The 17,866-nt window shown below is 35.1% G+C and overlaps 1 protein-coding gene across 2 annotated transcripts in view; it reads left to right on the forward strand.

Annotated features, from left to right (window-relative positions):
• Window positions 1-17,866, forward strand: part of LOC136864670 (ankyrin-3) — a 229,902-nt gene that overhangs the window by 197,789 nt on the left and 14,247 nt on the right. The window contains exon 22 of one of the 2 annotated variants that reach the window (XM_067141968.2): window positions 3,357-3,568. In XM_067141968.2, the coding sequence (XP_066998069.2) occupies window positions 3,357-3,568 (212 nt within the window). Of the gene's footprint in view, window positions 1-3,356; window positions 3,703-17,866 lie in introns of those variants that run through there. The other variant, XM_067141969.2, reaches the window with a different exon arrangement.

Genomic DNA, 17,866 nt, shown 5'->3' on the forward strand with positions numbered 1-17,866 from the left:
CAGGAGAGGTATCGGTGAGGAAACGGTATGAGTCACTGCTGGTAGGACAGCAGAGAGAAGATTGTGAACAGGGAAGTGGTGCAGAGGAGGGAGTGGTAGGAAGAAAGGGAATGGTAGAAAATGGAGACGTAGTGGAGGGGTTAGGAATTGGGAGGTGGAACAGGGACATGAGTGGGAGAAAAGAGAGGGGAAGTAGGTTCTGCAGTCTTCAGATCAGATAAGGGAGAGCAGGAGGGGAGGGTATCTAATGAGATGGGAGGGGACGAGTGTCTGATCACGTGAGGCTCAATAGTTCGGCACGTGAGGGAAGTGTGTGGAGGGAAGAGAACCGGGCTAGAGTATTACCTAGGAATTAGCTTAAAACAGATGCTGAAGAAAGTAGAAGAGAAGGAGGAGGGTAAGGAGAAACCGGCCAGCAAGGTAAGGCAAGCAGGTATAGGTACCATCATAGCTGGGAATGTGTAAGATCTGGCTGGCTAATGCAGCGCGAGAGAAGTGTAAGGGAGCAGAGACTGTTATCAATAAGATACTGTGCAGGACAGATACTGACTGGAGGATGATCAAGGATTTAAGTAAGACTATGGAGTGAGTACCGTATGTGGTAACCGAGTAGAAGATTTGTAGATTCTAAAGGGTGAGGGTGAAATAGGTATCTGCGCTCTAATGGCCTTCGCTTGAGCCGCATTGGTACGTGTAGGTTAGAAGGTTTGTTTAGAAGGGTTATAGGGAGATACATTTAGTGAAATGGGGTGGAAGAGGAAACGATGGTGGGACTCTCGGGAGCTGGAAGTTAAGTAAGAATGGCATAAAGTTATTATAGTTAAACTGTAGAAGTATTGTAAGGAAAGGAATAGATTTAACTACTTTAATAAATACGTATACCTTCACCAGATATTGTAATAGGAGTTGAATCATGACTGAGAAATGTTATTACGGATTCGGACAATTTCACCTGGAATTGGAGTGTTTATCATAGAGACAGGGTAGGATCGAAAGGAGGGGACTTTTCATACTGGTAAAAGAAGAATTTGAGAGGTATGCTATGAATAAAATTACAGATGAGGAACATGAATTTCTAGGTTTAACACTTATCTCTAAACTTCACGTTTTTTAGGTTTAGAAACCTGGGCGGAGTAATGCTGATGCGGAATTATTTTGATAAGTTAATTAGCTTTGTACGGAACGACACAGTAAGGAACGTGAATGCAATGGGCACTCTCAAATTACCAAATGTTAATTGCGAAGGTAATGTTAATCACAGATATCATGTCCAAAAATACTAAAGTTAATCTGGGAAGGATAGCTGAATCTGAAAGTGATGAAACCAACTATAGGGAAAATATTCCAGACGTGGTGTTTATAAAACTAGGTGAGCTCCATAGAGCAACTGACGTATTATATGGTATAACTGATCATTAAACTGTGTTTGTGTTAGCTAAAAATTAATCCAATAGAAATCAGCAATATTAAGTAGTACAAGAAGGCCTGCAGTGTATGAAGATAGTTTGACACAAGGATAGAATCCAGGTGACTAACTTTAGCGAAATACTGAAATTTACCTTTTAAACAAAGTTATTTACAAAAAGTTACGAAAATTGAAAACTAGAAAAGATACTGCAATCAATTAGATCAGTGGACGTATACTAAAGGCAATGGGCTGGAATATATTACCATATACATGTTTATGTTTGCATGAAGATGCTATACCAAATGAATGGAGATTTGCTACAGTAGCCCCAGCATACAAGGTAAACGGTGATAAACATAAAGCAGATAATTGCAGACCAGTCATCTTGACATATGTTGCATGCAATCTCTGGGAAAGCATCATTTCTGATTATATTAGACACGTTTGTGAAATTACTAACTGGTTTGTTAGACGTCAATGCGGATTTAGAAAAGAGTATTCCAATGGGCTCGACTAGCAGGATTCCAGCAAAATATAGCAGATAGTCGTATTTTAGGTTCTCGAGGGCAAGTGGACTGTATCGCAGTTGACCTACCCAAGGCTTTTAATAGCGTAGAAAATGGGATACTACTGTCGACTGTGGACTAGGCAAAGGATTGATTGAATGGCTCGTTACATTTTTAGAAAATACAAATCAGAGAATTAGATTTGATCCTGTAGTGATTGGGATGACGTTCCCCAAGGCAGTTTTATGCACCTTTTTGTTATCTTGTTTTCTGATGTATATTATGGTATGGGTAAAGAACTGGAATTACAGATAAGGCATTTTGCTCAAGATGTTAGACTGTATAGAGTAATAAATAAGTTATAGGATTGTGAGCGACTGCAAAATGGCTCGAACAACGTTCTTAGATGGGCACCAGACATTGGTATGGTGGTAAACAGGCTGGGAAGTCAGGTTTTTCTATCAAGAGGAAAAGTCCTCTCTGTTTTAATTACTGTGTTGGTGGGGTGGAAGTACACTAAGAGGATCACTGTAAGAACGTAAGTGTTAATATAAGGGAGGATTTTTATACGGATAATCTCATATCAGAGGTCGAAATAAAGGTTACAGACCTTTATATCGTTATGAGGGCATTTAGGGCTTCTAGTAAGGGCATAAAAGTGAGGGCGTATAAGTCACTGGAGTTTGAAGAACTGGAATGCAAATTCGACAATTATGGTGATGTTAGGCAGGACACATCATCACAATCAGAAATGCAATTGATAACAGTGGTAACGCAAAAGAAATGATTTACTTCGTTTTCCAAAATGCAGACAAATTATACGAGTGAACCTGAAGGCGAAGCACACAGACCTATGGGATATCATTTCGAATAAAGCAACCGCAGAATGTTTTAATCAGTACCATACACTAGTGAAAGACAGGCCAAAGAGTTCTTGCAAAGACCCAGGATTAACACGTGAGAAAATATTATTATATGCATTTTTACAACATTTTAGCATGAAAGAAGTTCCAAGTCTAGTGGTGTATTTTTGTAAGAAATTGCAAAATGTGACTGGAATTTGATAACAGAACAGTTGCGAAGTTTATTGGAGTGCCAAATGTTAATGAGTTTGATAAATAATGGTTTTATGTATGATATATCCGTTTAGTAAAAATAACTAAAGGGAAGTATGGCAAAGGAAATCTATAAATTCATAATGAAACATTTATACCCGTGTGATGTAATTTTTGTTGTGTGAGCGTTATTATATGCTGTCTTGTAATCTTATTTTTAGTTTCGTCTTCTTCAGTGCTTGAGAATGATTTTCCTGTTTCAGTCGTGGTGTATATATCCATAGATATCCATATCCTTCGTTATGATATTTAATGTGAATATAATTTCCTTCAGTTGAGTTCCCCAATTACAGTATTTCACTCTCCTTTTCTTTCTTGCACTTTTAGAACTAAGTGCCCTGGAAGAAACTAGTTCTGGTCGCACAACTCGAATTCTTACTACGGACTTTCCTCAATATTTTGCGATAGTGTCTCGCATCCGTCAAGAAGTGCATGCCATTGGTCCTGAGGGAGGCATGGTTTCATCTAGTGTGGTACCTCAGGTTCAAGCAGTGTTTCCTCAGGGAGCTCTCACAAAGAAGATCAAGGTTGGATTGCAGGTAAACTTGTTCAAACCTCGCAAAGGTACCTCAGCTGGAATGCTAAAAAAGATAACTGTGAACCATGTCCCGAAGAAAAAACGTTTTTCTTTGGTTTGGTGAGAAAACTTCATCTCTTACTGTAACCTGTAAGATCTACAGTGTGCTTCAAAAGTAAAAATTTAACTATCTGCTTGAACTAACTTAGTTTATGCCAGTATAATTGCATTGCAATTTTGATGTCGACACGTATGTGCCTATTAATCCTCATCAGAATGCAGGGAGCCCCACTTTTCCGGAATGAATATGGCATGATTACCTGGTCAGTATTAATGTATTGTACCTGTTGAAATTATTTAGTGCCTAGGTTTACTGTTACGAAAAGATATAGTAATAAAATGCTTTATATTTTATCCTAAATGGTGCATTTACCATTTGACAGTTACTTGTATTTAAAAGAATAAGCTCATATGGTTAATAAAGGAGTCAAATCACCCTTATGATGTTATTAAATAGTTTAGTAGAGTGCCATAGATATTTCCCTTTTTGTTAAACATGCTATCTATACTTTAAAGAAGAGTATAGAAATAATTTTAGCAGTCAGGGAAAGGGCTCAAAGAATGGCCTGTTCAACATATTTGCAAGACGTTATGACGCCTTTCCAAGCAATATGTCTTGTAACTGTCCCGTTAGAATAAAATACTTTCATATTGACATTTCCTGGAGAATGGAGAACCAAGCGATGGGATTCTCCACGTAAAGATGCGATAATTTTACCATCCCTTGCGATACCTATGTATTGAATATTTATTAATTTATTTACTCCACTTGATAATAAATTCTTATTTGCTCCATTAATCCTATGGATGTAGGAGAATTTTTTTCATTAAATTCTAATAAGCACTGTATTTTGAAATGCCTTTCTAATGACTTATATCATGACTTATATCATGTTTGCACACCAACTTCAGTTCATTAACAGGCAATTAGACATTGTGAATAAAAATCCGAAGACACATAATTTTTCAAAGAGATATGTTCCTGTAAGGATAGTTCAAAGAACTTAATGAATTTCAATAACTTCTTCATTTACTTTTGAACCGCACTGTAGTGAAAGAGGTTTTTATTCTTTTTAAATTTATATAATACTCTTCATCAAGGTTTGTAATTTGCCACTGAATTGTTGCTTACTTATTCTCACGACTATTCAGGGGTTGTCAACAATATTATGTACTTAGTTTGACCAACTTCTCTTCCTATTTTAGTAATTTATCTCATTTAATATTCATTTCTATATCACTGCGTCAGGTGTTGAAGTACCTGTCATAATCCCATCATTATTAAACATGTCGTCCATTTCTGGAAGAAATCTTTGTAGATATGCGAATGATTTCTCCATTATTTCCTTGCATTTCCCTTTATTTCATAAAATGTGTTATTGCATCACTGAGATTTAGACATGCATTCATTCATTCATTTATTCACATACCAGGTAAATATAAAAATCTCCATATTTATGTACTTCTTTTACATAATTTGACGTACTTTTATATTATTGTTCTCTTCTTTGCTTTTCGTAATATAAAAGGCATGCAGATCACTTACTGAAGCTTTTTCTCTTAAGCCTATTCTCTTCAAATTGGTAATGTATATAACTTAGTGTAGCCTAGTATTTAAGTAGGAAAGTACAAATAAACTGCCATAAAATAGCTTTAGGTTGAATTTAAGATATTGACCCCTTTCTTGTACCTTGTCAATTTAATTTATTCAGCTCGTAGCCATTTCTTACATACCTAACATCCAGTTGAGATGTAGCATAGCATTTGCATACGATATCGTTATATGAAACAGTAGTCTTAATACCCTTTGAATTTCTTCTCCTTCTCTATTCATTAGCTAGTGAAAGATCTGTGTTTGTTCGTGTACCGTATTATTTTTGCTGATCAATAGAGGAAAACAACAGATACACTTAACAGACTTCTATCTATCCCATATTATTAATTTAACTTAGTGTCTAATAAATTTGTGTAGCTGTCTTTCTGTGCATTGGTATAATGTTTGCGAAGATGAAGGAACTCATTGTAATAAACATAACGTTTTCTGGTTATATAAACTAATTCCACTTTATTCATATATAAAACCCTAGAAATTTGATGAAAATATGGTGATGTATTTTGGACGATTAGCATAACTGATATATGAGGGCAATAGCTGAAGTAAAATATGCAGGTAGTATCGCTTGAGAAGATAATGAAGACCTCAGAAATAGTGTAATTTTCAGTAGGTACAGCGTTATTGATATGAATGGAGAATTATCACCAGCTACGCATTAGATAGTTCATTTTATATACCGTACCGTACAGCAGTCCAAGATGTTTCGTGATCTCTGATTGCGAAGCATTTGTAAAATTTATGGTTTAACATGAGCTCCATTTTTGAATATCAGTACGTATGAAAGTTGATCTAATGAGCATCCAGTTCCATATTACTAACTACGTAATATTCCTGATACATTCTGGTTCGTGCCCTCCTATATTAAAATCTGAAAGTTACTTCTGTATGGGAAATCATAGTTGATATTGTGATGTTAATGGAAATAATTATACATATTATTCAGGAGGCAATTTAGAACATATGACATAAAAATCTGGAAGAAAAACACCTTGATTCTTTTTCATGGGTTGTCATACCTTCATGGTTATTAGAAACACACTGAAGTGAGATTTTAGGGACATTAATACTGGGTATAAATGCTTTTAATGGATAGAACCTGCTTAATGTAAAACTAATTCATATCCCCTAGAAATTCTCTGATTTGTGTAATGGACAGCTTCATCTAATACACTGTTTATAAATTAATTACACTATCATGATTCGTTGACATAATGAATAAATTCATTATTTATTCAGTAAATGAAATTTTAGTCAACAGCCCTTTAAACTGCAATGTAAAATAGAGTTACCATACCATTTCATTCTGAGTAAGCATATAAAAGTGCAGTGCCTTCTTAATGTCTTCAGTCCTGCAATTAATAAACACATATGAAGAACTTCTTCCCTCAGGCATTTTCTTTTGTTTTAATTTCACTTTTTCCAGATCTACATTTTCCAATACGAGTTTACTTTTAGACATTTTTTGATTGTCGTACAGCCACGATTATTCAGTGTTACTGATTAATCCATGCACCAGAATTAGTTATAAAGTATTGTTTAATGTAATACAAGCATTCTTGTTCTTTGACTTCTTCAGATGTCATGTATTTCAAGTAATCATTTCTCACTTACTTCATAAAAATTTCTATTTTAAATTCATTTTTGACCCCAATATATCATTTGTGTCTTTTTACCCTCAATGCCAGTCCTAATTTAGCTGAAGCAAGTGATTAGTAGCAACATACCCACTCTCTGTAGTTTCTAAAGATATAACACATTACTTCTTATTGATACTAGTGACCTAGTACCTTCTGTTTTCTTGTCTTTGTTTTCATGGCAAAACCTTAGGAACATTCATATAAATATTCAAATTTGGAGATAAACTGCTAAATGTACCACTTGATATTTTTCTTAAAGTAATATGAAATGGAAGAATTCATTTCTTCTCTCACCACTGAGAAAAGATTTTGTTTTCATTAGTTTCATTTTTATGCTCTGGGTGGAAACTGGGAATATTTCTGCTATTAGAAATACTTTTTTATCCATGTTTGCTAAATTTACAGAGTATGTAGCATAATTTGTGCCTTATACACAAGTATGAGGTGTTATTTTCTGTTCAGTGGGTTAAATTCAGACAGGACATTTAATCAAATATATTTTAGATTTCTGAGGCATTTGATGTTTATTTTTAGGACACTATAATTGTTTACATGAGAAGTGGAGAGCTGTGGATATTCTCACATTGGGTCTTTTGTATAGACATAACATTAAAGGGTGTTTTAATGTTTTGTGAGAAATATTCTACCAGAATTTGATGTATTCAAAATCTACTATGTGTGTACATCTGCCCCTTAGTTTCGTTTCTCTGATACGGGGTCGGGGAAGGGGTGAGAAGAATTTGATGACATGTTTTCACGGCCGTATGGCCAACCTCTGTTGAGGAGCTAATGAAGATAAAATAAATGATGGTGAATGGAACTGGGAGGAATCTGCTGTGGCCTATGAATAGGAACTGTTCCTGCATTTGCATGAAAGTGAGGATGAGAAACCACAGAAAAACACTCGCAGGACTGTCCACGGTGGGGTTCTAACCCATGCAGCTTCCGAATGCAGAGCTTGGCTACATAGCCGTAGCCCATTAACATAAGCGGCTGCTCCACACAATTCTTCAGTATCCAGTATATTTTGAAAATAAGACATATGGAGTTCTTTTACTTAGATTTCTTAATTGGTCTATAATGAAGTTCTCATTACCCTTCAACCACATAAACCTATTTGGGATACATTATACAATGGTTTACATTGTTTTAGAATGTCTCCTTAGCTAGGGAGTACTGAAAATAAGGTTATTTTAATGTCTAAGCATCCAAGTGAATGGATATTCTCATATGAATTATTATTCTAAGTTTGAGGAAAGCACATTCTACGTCACAATTCTGAATTCCCTTTGCTCTCAAATTTAGATCTTTATGTGTACCCCAAAACTTACTCCTGTTTAATCACCCTCTTTGTTCAGCTAGGGGCATCTGGCATGGCTTCTATTCAGTCAGTCTCCTCATCAAAATCTCATAAAGATTGTTCCTGGCTCAAGTTGCCCATTGTTACCAGGAATGCTAGATCACATAATGTGAAAGCATCTGTTACCTACTTTATCTGGTACAAATACAGATTTGAGAGCTGAAAGTAGTAGGCCTACTTATAATCATTTATTTGAGGATGTACAGAAATGGTCTGTTAATTATGGCTTTAAGGAGGAATTTTAATTTCAACACATGTTTCATCAGTGAACTTCTCAGCACATCTGAGATGGACGTAATAGCATAAAGAATGGTTCAAATTACTAGTTCTCTGCAGAGAACAAATTATGTGATATTTTAGAGTAGTTCCCCTGAAGTAGTTATGCTGCATTTTAGTAACTGAGACATTTTGGAAGCAGTTTTTTTTCTATATTCTTGTCGAAGGCTTAACTTTGCCTACAGAAATTTCATATTGTTCTAAACTTTTATTACAATCAGTGTGTACAGAGGTTAAAGTGGTCCTTAATTTCAGACAATTATGTTTAATAACTACAGATTTTATTAGATATTATGTCATCTGTTGTCTTCCTATCATCTGTTATATAATTATCTCCTGAGTTATTTCTTAAATACAGTATGACCTGTACACAGATTGCATGTTCCTTAATTATAATTTTGTAATATACTGAGTAGGTAGCATTGAAAATTTAGTTGTGAACTAATAATGGTTAATGCATGAAATGGCTTTCATTGTTCCCTAGATGAAATTCTAGTAGATACTATGAATCGAGAATACGTTGTGTTGGATAAATTAAGAAAAAAACACTAGGACACTCACCTTTGGGAAAAATTTGTAACTTGTTCATATTTTAATACACAATGTTTCAGTGAAATATTGGGTCTTATTCTTCTAACATACTGTATACCGTACATAATAATGTATTCCTCAGTAATAAATACTTACAAAGTCCATGTATTTATTATATGAAACTGTTACCACTCTAATACTTTCTTCTTGAGTCTTAGTAATTGAATATCTCACGTTGGTGAATCATAAGCTGGTTTGAAATATACCTAATTATTTAAAGCGTGTTTATAGCTGATAAGAATTAAGGAATGATATCAGAATTTCTGATTTTTTGGGCACTGATGTCTGAATTAAATCAGCATTTCATTTTAAAATACTAAAAACATCCAAAAAATTATATTGCTGTGTAATGTGTACTTTGTTATTCATATAAGGTGCATTTACTGTCATAGTAAAATTCAGTAACTTGGTTTTGAGCATTAGAATACTGGCTAAGACATTCTGAAAAATCTAAAAATGTTGCAAAATATTGCTGAACAAGATTTTTTCAGACATTGTATTAAATATTGCTCTGGACTGGAGGACTGAATTGTGTATATCCTATTCCTACCTGGGATCAGAATACACAGAGAGTTGTTCTAACTACATGCCCCTAGTATATCATTTTTTATAGCTGGTAAAAGCTCCCGGACAAAACTATCTTTATATCAGCCTGTTTTCAGACTAACTTTGCTTTACGGGAGTGAAAGCTGGGTGGACTCAGTATATCTTATTCATAAGTTAAAAATAACAGGCATGAAGGCAGTGAGAATGGTTGCTGGTACAAACAGGTGGGAAAAATGGCAGGAGGGTACTCGGAATTAGGAAATAAAGGCTAGGTTGGAAATGAACACGATGGAAGAAGCTGTACGCATAAACCGACTTCGATGGTTGGGGTCTAGCGAGGCGAGTGAAGAAGGATAGGTTTCTGAGGAGTATCCTTCATTGCTTACTTAATTTTCGGAAAATTAGAATATGTGATTGTTCATTGTAAGTAATTTATATTTCTATGCACTCTCCGTCCTATTGATACGATTAAAATCCAATCACATAGGTGAGAAAATGAATTCCACAATAAATCAGTTGTAATCCTAGGCTTAAATTTTAGATTTACACACAATCAGAGATACCTAATAAAACTGGCTAAAAGAACATTTCTATTCATGCAAGTGTATGGGACTGAATCATAGATGTCCCAAACCACTAATATAATTTGAAAACTCTCTTAATTTCTGAAGTACTTGAACTTTATAAGGACAAACCGAATTGGCAAGCTATAAGGCTAAATGATGGTTTTGTGTATCAACTTCAGTCTTGAAAATAATAAACTGTTATTGAAGAACGGGGAAGAAAATGATGGCAATAATGAATATCATTTCAGTTGTAAGGGATACATTTATTAACATACAAATAAATTGCAGATATATTCTATATAGTATGTTGTGTCTTTGTTTCTAAATAAAAATATTGTTGTGAATCTTGAGAACTGCTGTTCTAGACATGTAAAATTCCATTTACTATTTACCACATACAATGTTGTAAGTGTTAAGAGGTTTAAAATAAATCTGCAGCTGAAGAATAAACATCTATATGAGCATTGCATTGTTCAACAAGGTTATATGGGATAGTATTCTACGTACAGTGTAATTAACATTTTAAATATACATCAGTGTACCGTACATACAAACAAATAAAGTTGTTAATTCCATAAATTTTCAGCACTGCGGTGTCTCTTAAGACCTATAGTTGTTGGAGAGATGTTAAGAATTACCGCTCTTCAGGGCAATAAGCAAAAATATTAAAAAAATACCTTATGGTGCTTTTACGTATTTTACATATAACAAATATCTTAATTATTCTAGTCGCCTCAGTAACATCCATTGACGTGTTGAGGGTGTGAAGGATGAGAAGGATGAAAACCAACTAGAAATGGAAAATCAATATTATTAATTCCATTTAAATTACTAGTGCGTTACTAGTAAAATTTCTTAATTAAGTAGTAGGTCACAAAGCTCAATAAGCATGCGTTTTAGGATATCAAGTCCAGTTCATTCTCACACATTATCCATATTGAAAATTCCTATTTGCAACACTTACTGTCTGGTGCAGAAATGTCCAGGTTTAGTTCGAACTTATTCTGAATTATTATAGGTCTGTGCCATTAAGTAAAAATAACAGGAAGGTCATCACAGTTGGTGACTACAGGAAGAGGCTAGGTGTTATTTACTTCAATGTCTCCACCATCATTTTGAAAAATCTTAAGGAACTTAATTTGCAATAAAAACTGCGGAAATAAGACCAAAGGTATTTATTTTATAGAATAATATGAACATCACTGTAACTGTAATATTAACTCTGATCCAACCCGGTAGTTTTTACAGTAGTAATGCTAGCCTTAAGCTATTGTAGCAATTTCGACCTTCTTCCAAACATTTGCAAGTACAGCCTACACCGTTGAGCAATTGCATTATGATCATCCCGACCCGGAAATATTTAGTTCACCTCAAGTGGGACATGTTTGCAACAAGGTATATATAAGGGATAATCTAAAAGCTTGCTGTTAGTAGTGTCTCCGGCATCAGAATAGGAAAGCGGCCGATCACTCCATGGTCGATAGACAGCAATGACATGATACCAGCATCTCTGAAACGGGGCGGCTTGCGGGCTGCTCTCGTATCGCTGTTGTGAGCACATATATAAAGGGCAAACAACGACGCGCCATCCATCCGTGTACCAACAGTGACTCATTGATGTCAGAGTCCAGAGGAGGCTTTTGAACATTGTTCAGAGTGACCCCAGGGCCACAGTTCGAGAAATCACCAAGAGTTACAACGGTGATGAGCAGGCTACTGTTACCCAACACACGGTTCGTCGAACACTGCTGTGCGTGGGAATGCGGAGTCAACAATTCAGTCGTACCCCAGTGCTGACTGCACTCCACCGAAATCAGCGCATCAGGTGGGCACAAAACCATCTCCACTGGACTGTGGATGATTGGAAAATGGTCTCGTAATCCGATAAATCCGAATTCCTGGTTGATAAAGTCGACGATCGAGATCGTGTTCGCCGAATTCCAACAGAGGCTATGGCTCGTTTCTGATGGTCGGGCGGAGACAGTCTGGTGAAGGTGGTGTGATGATCTGGGTAATGATTTGTTGAGGTACACTGGGGCTTACTATTCCGGCACACCAGTCTCTAACAGCTATCCAATATCTGGACGTTATTGGAAACCAAGTCCATCCGTTCATGTCAACAGCGTTCCCTGATGGTGAAGACCACTTCCAACACAACAATGAACTATGCCACACTACCAGGAGTGTGAAAAACTAGTTCGAGGCACATGATAGTGAATTTGCTTCAATGACTTGACCCCCAAATAGCCCCGAAATGAACCCCTTTGAACACTCGTGCTTCAACTTGGAGAAGCGGGTTCGTGTTAAATCATCACCGCCCAGCAGTGTACACCAAGGAGGACCTGCTGTTGCACTTGTGGTTTCAGATACCCCAGGATACCCTTCGCCACCTCGTTGAATCGATGCCTCTCCGAGTGGCCTGGGCTCTGCGGTTCGTAATAGACAGGTGGTTGTAATCTAGTGGCTCATCGATGTATATCAAAGAACAGTAATTTAGAAATGGTTAGCGAAAGTAAATGGGTGTAAGCAGATTTTCAAGGATGTTTCGGGAATAATTTCTAAATTTATGAACTCCATTAGTTATAAATGCTATGGTTACCTCGTGGGCCTTACGTTTCCTCCACAGTTTTCATAAAAGTGTAAATCATGATCATGTAATTGTAATTTTCCCAGAGTTGTACCTATACCATGGTGCTTGCTAGAACATCATCTTCTGACCCAGAATTTGACTCTTCAGTGACTAACGATATGGTATAGAAGTGTTGGAATGTTACGCACATACTTTTCAGACTTATGTTCACTCAGCAGTTTAGCATTCTAGGTGTTCTGTTCAAATCATATGAGCAAGGCAAGCGTGGAAAGTTGTTTTTCACAGTAGTAGCTAGTTTAAGTTCAAAAATGTTTCTAAGCAGGTATACCAAAACGTTAAACGTTAAAATAAATACCAGTACCGTCAACGTAAAATTACTGATCATTTATGAGTTAGTAGCTCACAAATGTGTGGGCTTAGTACCAATGAATTTTTAATAACAAGGGCTGATCATATCATATTTTATCCTTTGAAATTACAATCACGGCCTCCACCGTTAGGAAAATATATTACATTTTATAGATATACTTTGCTGAGTTGTATATTAAAATTTCATAACAATCATTGTAAATCAGAACGGTATCTCATATTTTCGTCATTTTGCATAATGCATATCTGTAAAATTACAGGTGTCTGAATGAGAGAAGAAAGTATGATATCTAGCCTTAGTCAATAAACGAAATTTAGTCAAAATATTATGTACTGACAAGTTACAAATTTTCTGATGTGATCTTACTAAAAGGTGACATTAAAGGGGGAAAATAACATTTAAGACTCTTTGGGTACTTGATTTAATTTTCATTCTTGGAAATGATAAATATGATTATATTATTGCTTCAGTGTATTCAGATGCTCATTTGTAATTGTGGACTATGTTCAAACTAAAGTAAATGGCAATAATATTTTAGCAGCAAATTATTGTCTTCTGTCTTCACAAGTTGTAGCTATAGATTTTCAGCTAACTAGTAATCTTTAAAATCATGTAGAGTAGGGGTTCAGATTGCGCTGTACATACAACTGTTGGCCTGCCTATGACCCTTTTGTGAAATGGGGCTGTGAAAGATTTGATTAATTAGAAATATGTAACATGCAGTATAAAATTGTTAGAAAGAAAACTGATACTTGCTGTAGGACCTAAAGATAAGAATAGAATGTATTAAATGAGTACAAATTTACAGTATGTAAGATAATAAAACAAACCAAAAATGGTATAAATGGCAGATTGATGATGCCGAACATTTCACTCAGGAACTGATTTCTTTTTTCTTCTGGTTACTGGGATGGAATGCCTCTAATATGTACTCTATTTCTGTTCTGAGTAAAACAACCTTGACATTTCAGGCATATTATCATCACACTAAAATTGTGAGAGATAAGTAGGGGATTTGTATGTGCATAAGGAAATCATTAGTTGTGGTACGAAGTTGAATGTTATTCCAATCATGTTATAAACATTCTTTGGGATCTTGTGGGCGTTTAATCAATATTTTCAAGAAACAAATTGAAAAACAGATATTGCCTATACATTAACTGATAGAAAATTGAATTTTAGTACACATTTGGGTAAATTTCATATAAAATCTGTTTCTTGTTTCTTAGCACAAGAAAATACTGAATTTTACAGATGAAAATGCAGTTCAAGTATATATATATCAGTTTTTCCTTTAATTAGATTAATGGCCTTACGAGCTAATTCCAAGGTGTTTTGCTCGGAATATTAGCCTCAGAGATGTGTTATCGCTCTGGGATTAAATGTTTCTAAATTGTTGGTTCAAGAAAATGAAATGTATCTCTTATTCTTCCACTGAATGTAGCAGTAACACAATGTACTTAAACAACTAACTAACTAATTCTGATAGAAATGTATTTTGGACATTGCTTTTGGTTATTACTACCGGGCTTTTCCTTTCACACGTATGCTATTAATCATCAGCATTTAACAATATAGATATATAAGGTACATATTTACTACTAAAAAAGCAGTATGTTATATTATTATTTTAATCACACTATGCTGTGAAAATGTATATGTGTATAGTTAGTAACATGATCGATAGGGTTTTTGAATGAAGTAAGTTACAACATATTTATTTATTTATTTATTTATTTATTTATTTATTCATTTATTTATTTATTTATTTATTTATTTATTTATGTATTTATTCGTGTATTTATCTATTTATATCCAATGAATAACACATAGCTTGATATAACATTTTTCCTATTAGTTAGTATAGAATATTGTGCAAAAGAATCGTGTAAATACTCTTCATTATTTTAAATGGATAGTAATGCTCGGTAAAGGGAAAATGTAGAACTTGACGACGGTTTCATATAGCATGACATGCGGCTTATAGCAAATAGTCAAAATCGTATAAATCGAAATATACATTACGAAAAAATGCCATGAATTAACTGTTTTGTGATATTTAGGTGTACAAATTTCTATCATCCATCACTCAATGTAGTCTGTGCGTTAAATATTTTCCTCAGTACATTTTGCAATATCAATTCAGAAATATGGATCGTAGATATTTTCAAAATTAAATATATTTCCTTAACTTTTATGTACCGTTCCAATGTTTATTATTCAAATACTATAATTTTAAAATTCAAGATCATTGGGCACAACGATAATGTTTCTCCTGGTTGGAATAAACAAGATGACTGTATGCAATATTTGTACAGGTTGGTTGATCATTCTTATTCAGTAACTAGTTCTGAATTTTACATTGTTCCCCTGAAAAGGCGGTTAAATTTCATGTGATGTTATTCCTCTGCGTATAACGATTATAATTAATCTTAAATGTTGTTTAACAATTTATCATAATACGTGGAACAAACAAAAAAGGAATCAGAGAAAGAATTCCTCTGACTCAAAATTAAGCTCTCAATTATACATGTGTGTGATGCGAATAAATGTCGTCTTAGTAAATTATATCAAAATTAGCAAAATGATCAGTTTAATTTCTTAGACAGATATTTTTCCAGGGGGGAAAGGCTGCAAATGGTTGCAGAAGTATAATGAACTGAATTTCAAATCATAGTGAAAGGAAAGGAGAAAATGTCTACCATCGTTTACATATATTTACGTATAATTTTTTATAACGAATACATTTCCATAGAGTGACTATTTTATTTTGAACATCCGCCAAGTCGCTGATTTGGACTGCTTATCATACGAACAGTACCTAGAAAGTATGGCGTTAAAATATTAGAACTTCGATATATTATGAGACTTGAGAACAAAATGGACTAAACCTAATACTTATATAACAGACGGTTAAAAGTTGTTGTTGGTGTCTGACGTGAGGAATGATTTAATTATAAAGAGCTGTCTTCGGCATTTCCTGCACCATCAACACTGGAATGTCCAGAGAAAGAAGCCCTGAACGAAAAGAGTATAGAGAAAGAGAGCAAATAATGGAAGGATTGGTCCAAAGGGCAGTCACGTGGGTGATCCTCATAAGTTTTCAGTAGGAAAACACTAAAATTATGTTTGAACCGGTGGCGTATTTACGAATTTTGTCATAGGGAGGGCTATGTAAATCTTTCTGGGTACCTCCTAAAGCACCGAAATTGATCCGTGTCGTTCCAGTGTGATATATTTTAAAGCTCTAAATACAAGTGTTTATTTTCATAAATATAGACATACATATGAAATATAAACATCCAATGTGCTTAGGATATTTACAAGAAATTTATAGAACAAAGTCAAGGCGTTGGTTAGTTTGCTTTGCCACTGTTTATCACTGTATGGACGTCAACACCTTCTTCTAGATGAATTGTTAACATGGTAAGTCTGTACAGTCTTGCCTCACTTGTTGAATTATTCAGATATATTTTGAGCCCCTTCAGGATGGAGAAACAACATTCGTTTGATAGCGTCGCCAGGATTTGTAGTAAACAAAAAGTATTATGGCAGATTTGGCGGTCGCAGACAGAAAAAGCCTCCAGATCATTATACGACAATTGCCCCAATCAACTGAGCCGGTGGTAGAAGAGTTTCAGCTAGGCCTTCGCCGTCGTTAAATTTGCGAGCAGTTGATCTGAAGTATAGATGCACGTGACTTTTCAAGTTCAAGTTTAATTTGGTAGGATACGTTTCCAAACGTTTGTTGTGTTTCAAGAACCGTTCCTGTAATGAAGGAATGAAGACATCCAGAAGCGAATGTGAACAAAGTCATATTTTAGTAAGCTTCGATATCGTCGCCAAAATCCTGATTTTTCCGATATGCTTATGTGGTAGAAACGTATGATTCCCTTATTACAAATCTGTTGGATGTCGGCAATTTCTTGGCTTCAAGTTAAATCCGGCTGAAAGTCTCGATAACATTGTTTTCGTCATCAATTTTTACTTGCCAGTGTACCTGAAGGCGAAACAGACAGCCCTAATGGATATCATTTCAAATAATGTTTTGATGAGTACTATACACTAGTGAAAGACAGACCATAGAGTCTTTTCAAAACCTAGGTATCACACGTGAGGAAATTTCATGATATGCAGTTTTATAAAATTTTAGCATGAAACAATTTCCAAGTGTAATGATGTGTTTTTGTAATAATAACTCCTGTTCAAGTTCGTTCGCAATAGTAACTAACTCTGAAAGTTTGGTATTTTGGCGCTGAAGTTCGACGTCATATGGACTCTCACAGTTTTAAACTTATTATTGAATAGAAGACAAAATATTCCTGAGTGATTGCTGCTCTCAGAATCTTAGCGTCAAATGATGTTGTCAAGTTCCTGAATTATCTTCAGAACGACAACAATGGGTCCATATAACTCCTTGAAGTGTTGTGCGCTGTCAAGACGTCTAGTCCATTTAGTCAGAGTGGTGTGCTTCAGACTCTTGATTCACACTTATTTCAGTAAGTCAAGGACATCATTTCACACGTTTGCACAGTACGGTGGCCCAAAAATATATCACCACTTCCATTGCTCCGAATTGCTTATAAGGGCAAATGTTACATGCGTCGGAAACTACCAAATTGAAATGATCTACGCAGTGAGAATTTGTCACCAATGTGTAGTGGTCTTGTATGAATCAATGCCCCCACGAAATTTCCCGAAATTTCCAC

The sequence above is a fragment of the Anabrus simplex genome, chromosome 2 (assembly GCF_040414725.1).
Source record: "Anabrus simplex isolate iqAnaSimp1 chromosome 2, ASM4041472v1, whole genome shotgun sequence".
In the NCBI taxonomy this organism is placed as follows: Eukaryota; Metazoa; Arthropoda; class Insecta; order Orthoptera; family Tettigoniidae; genus Anabrus; species Anabrus simplex.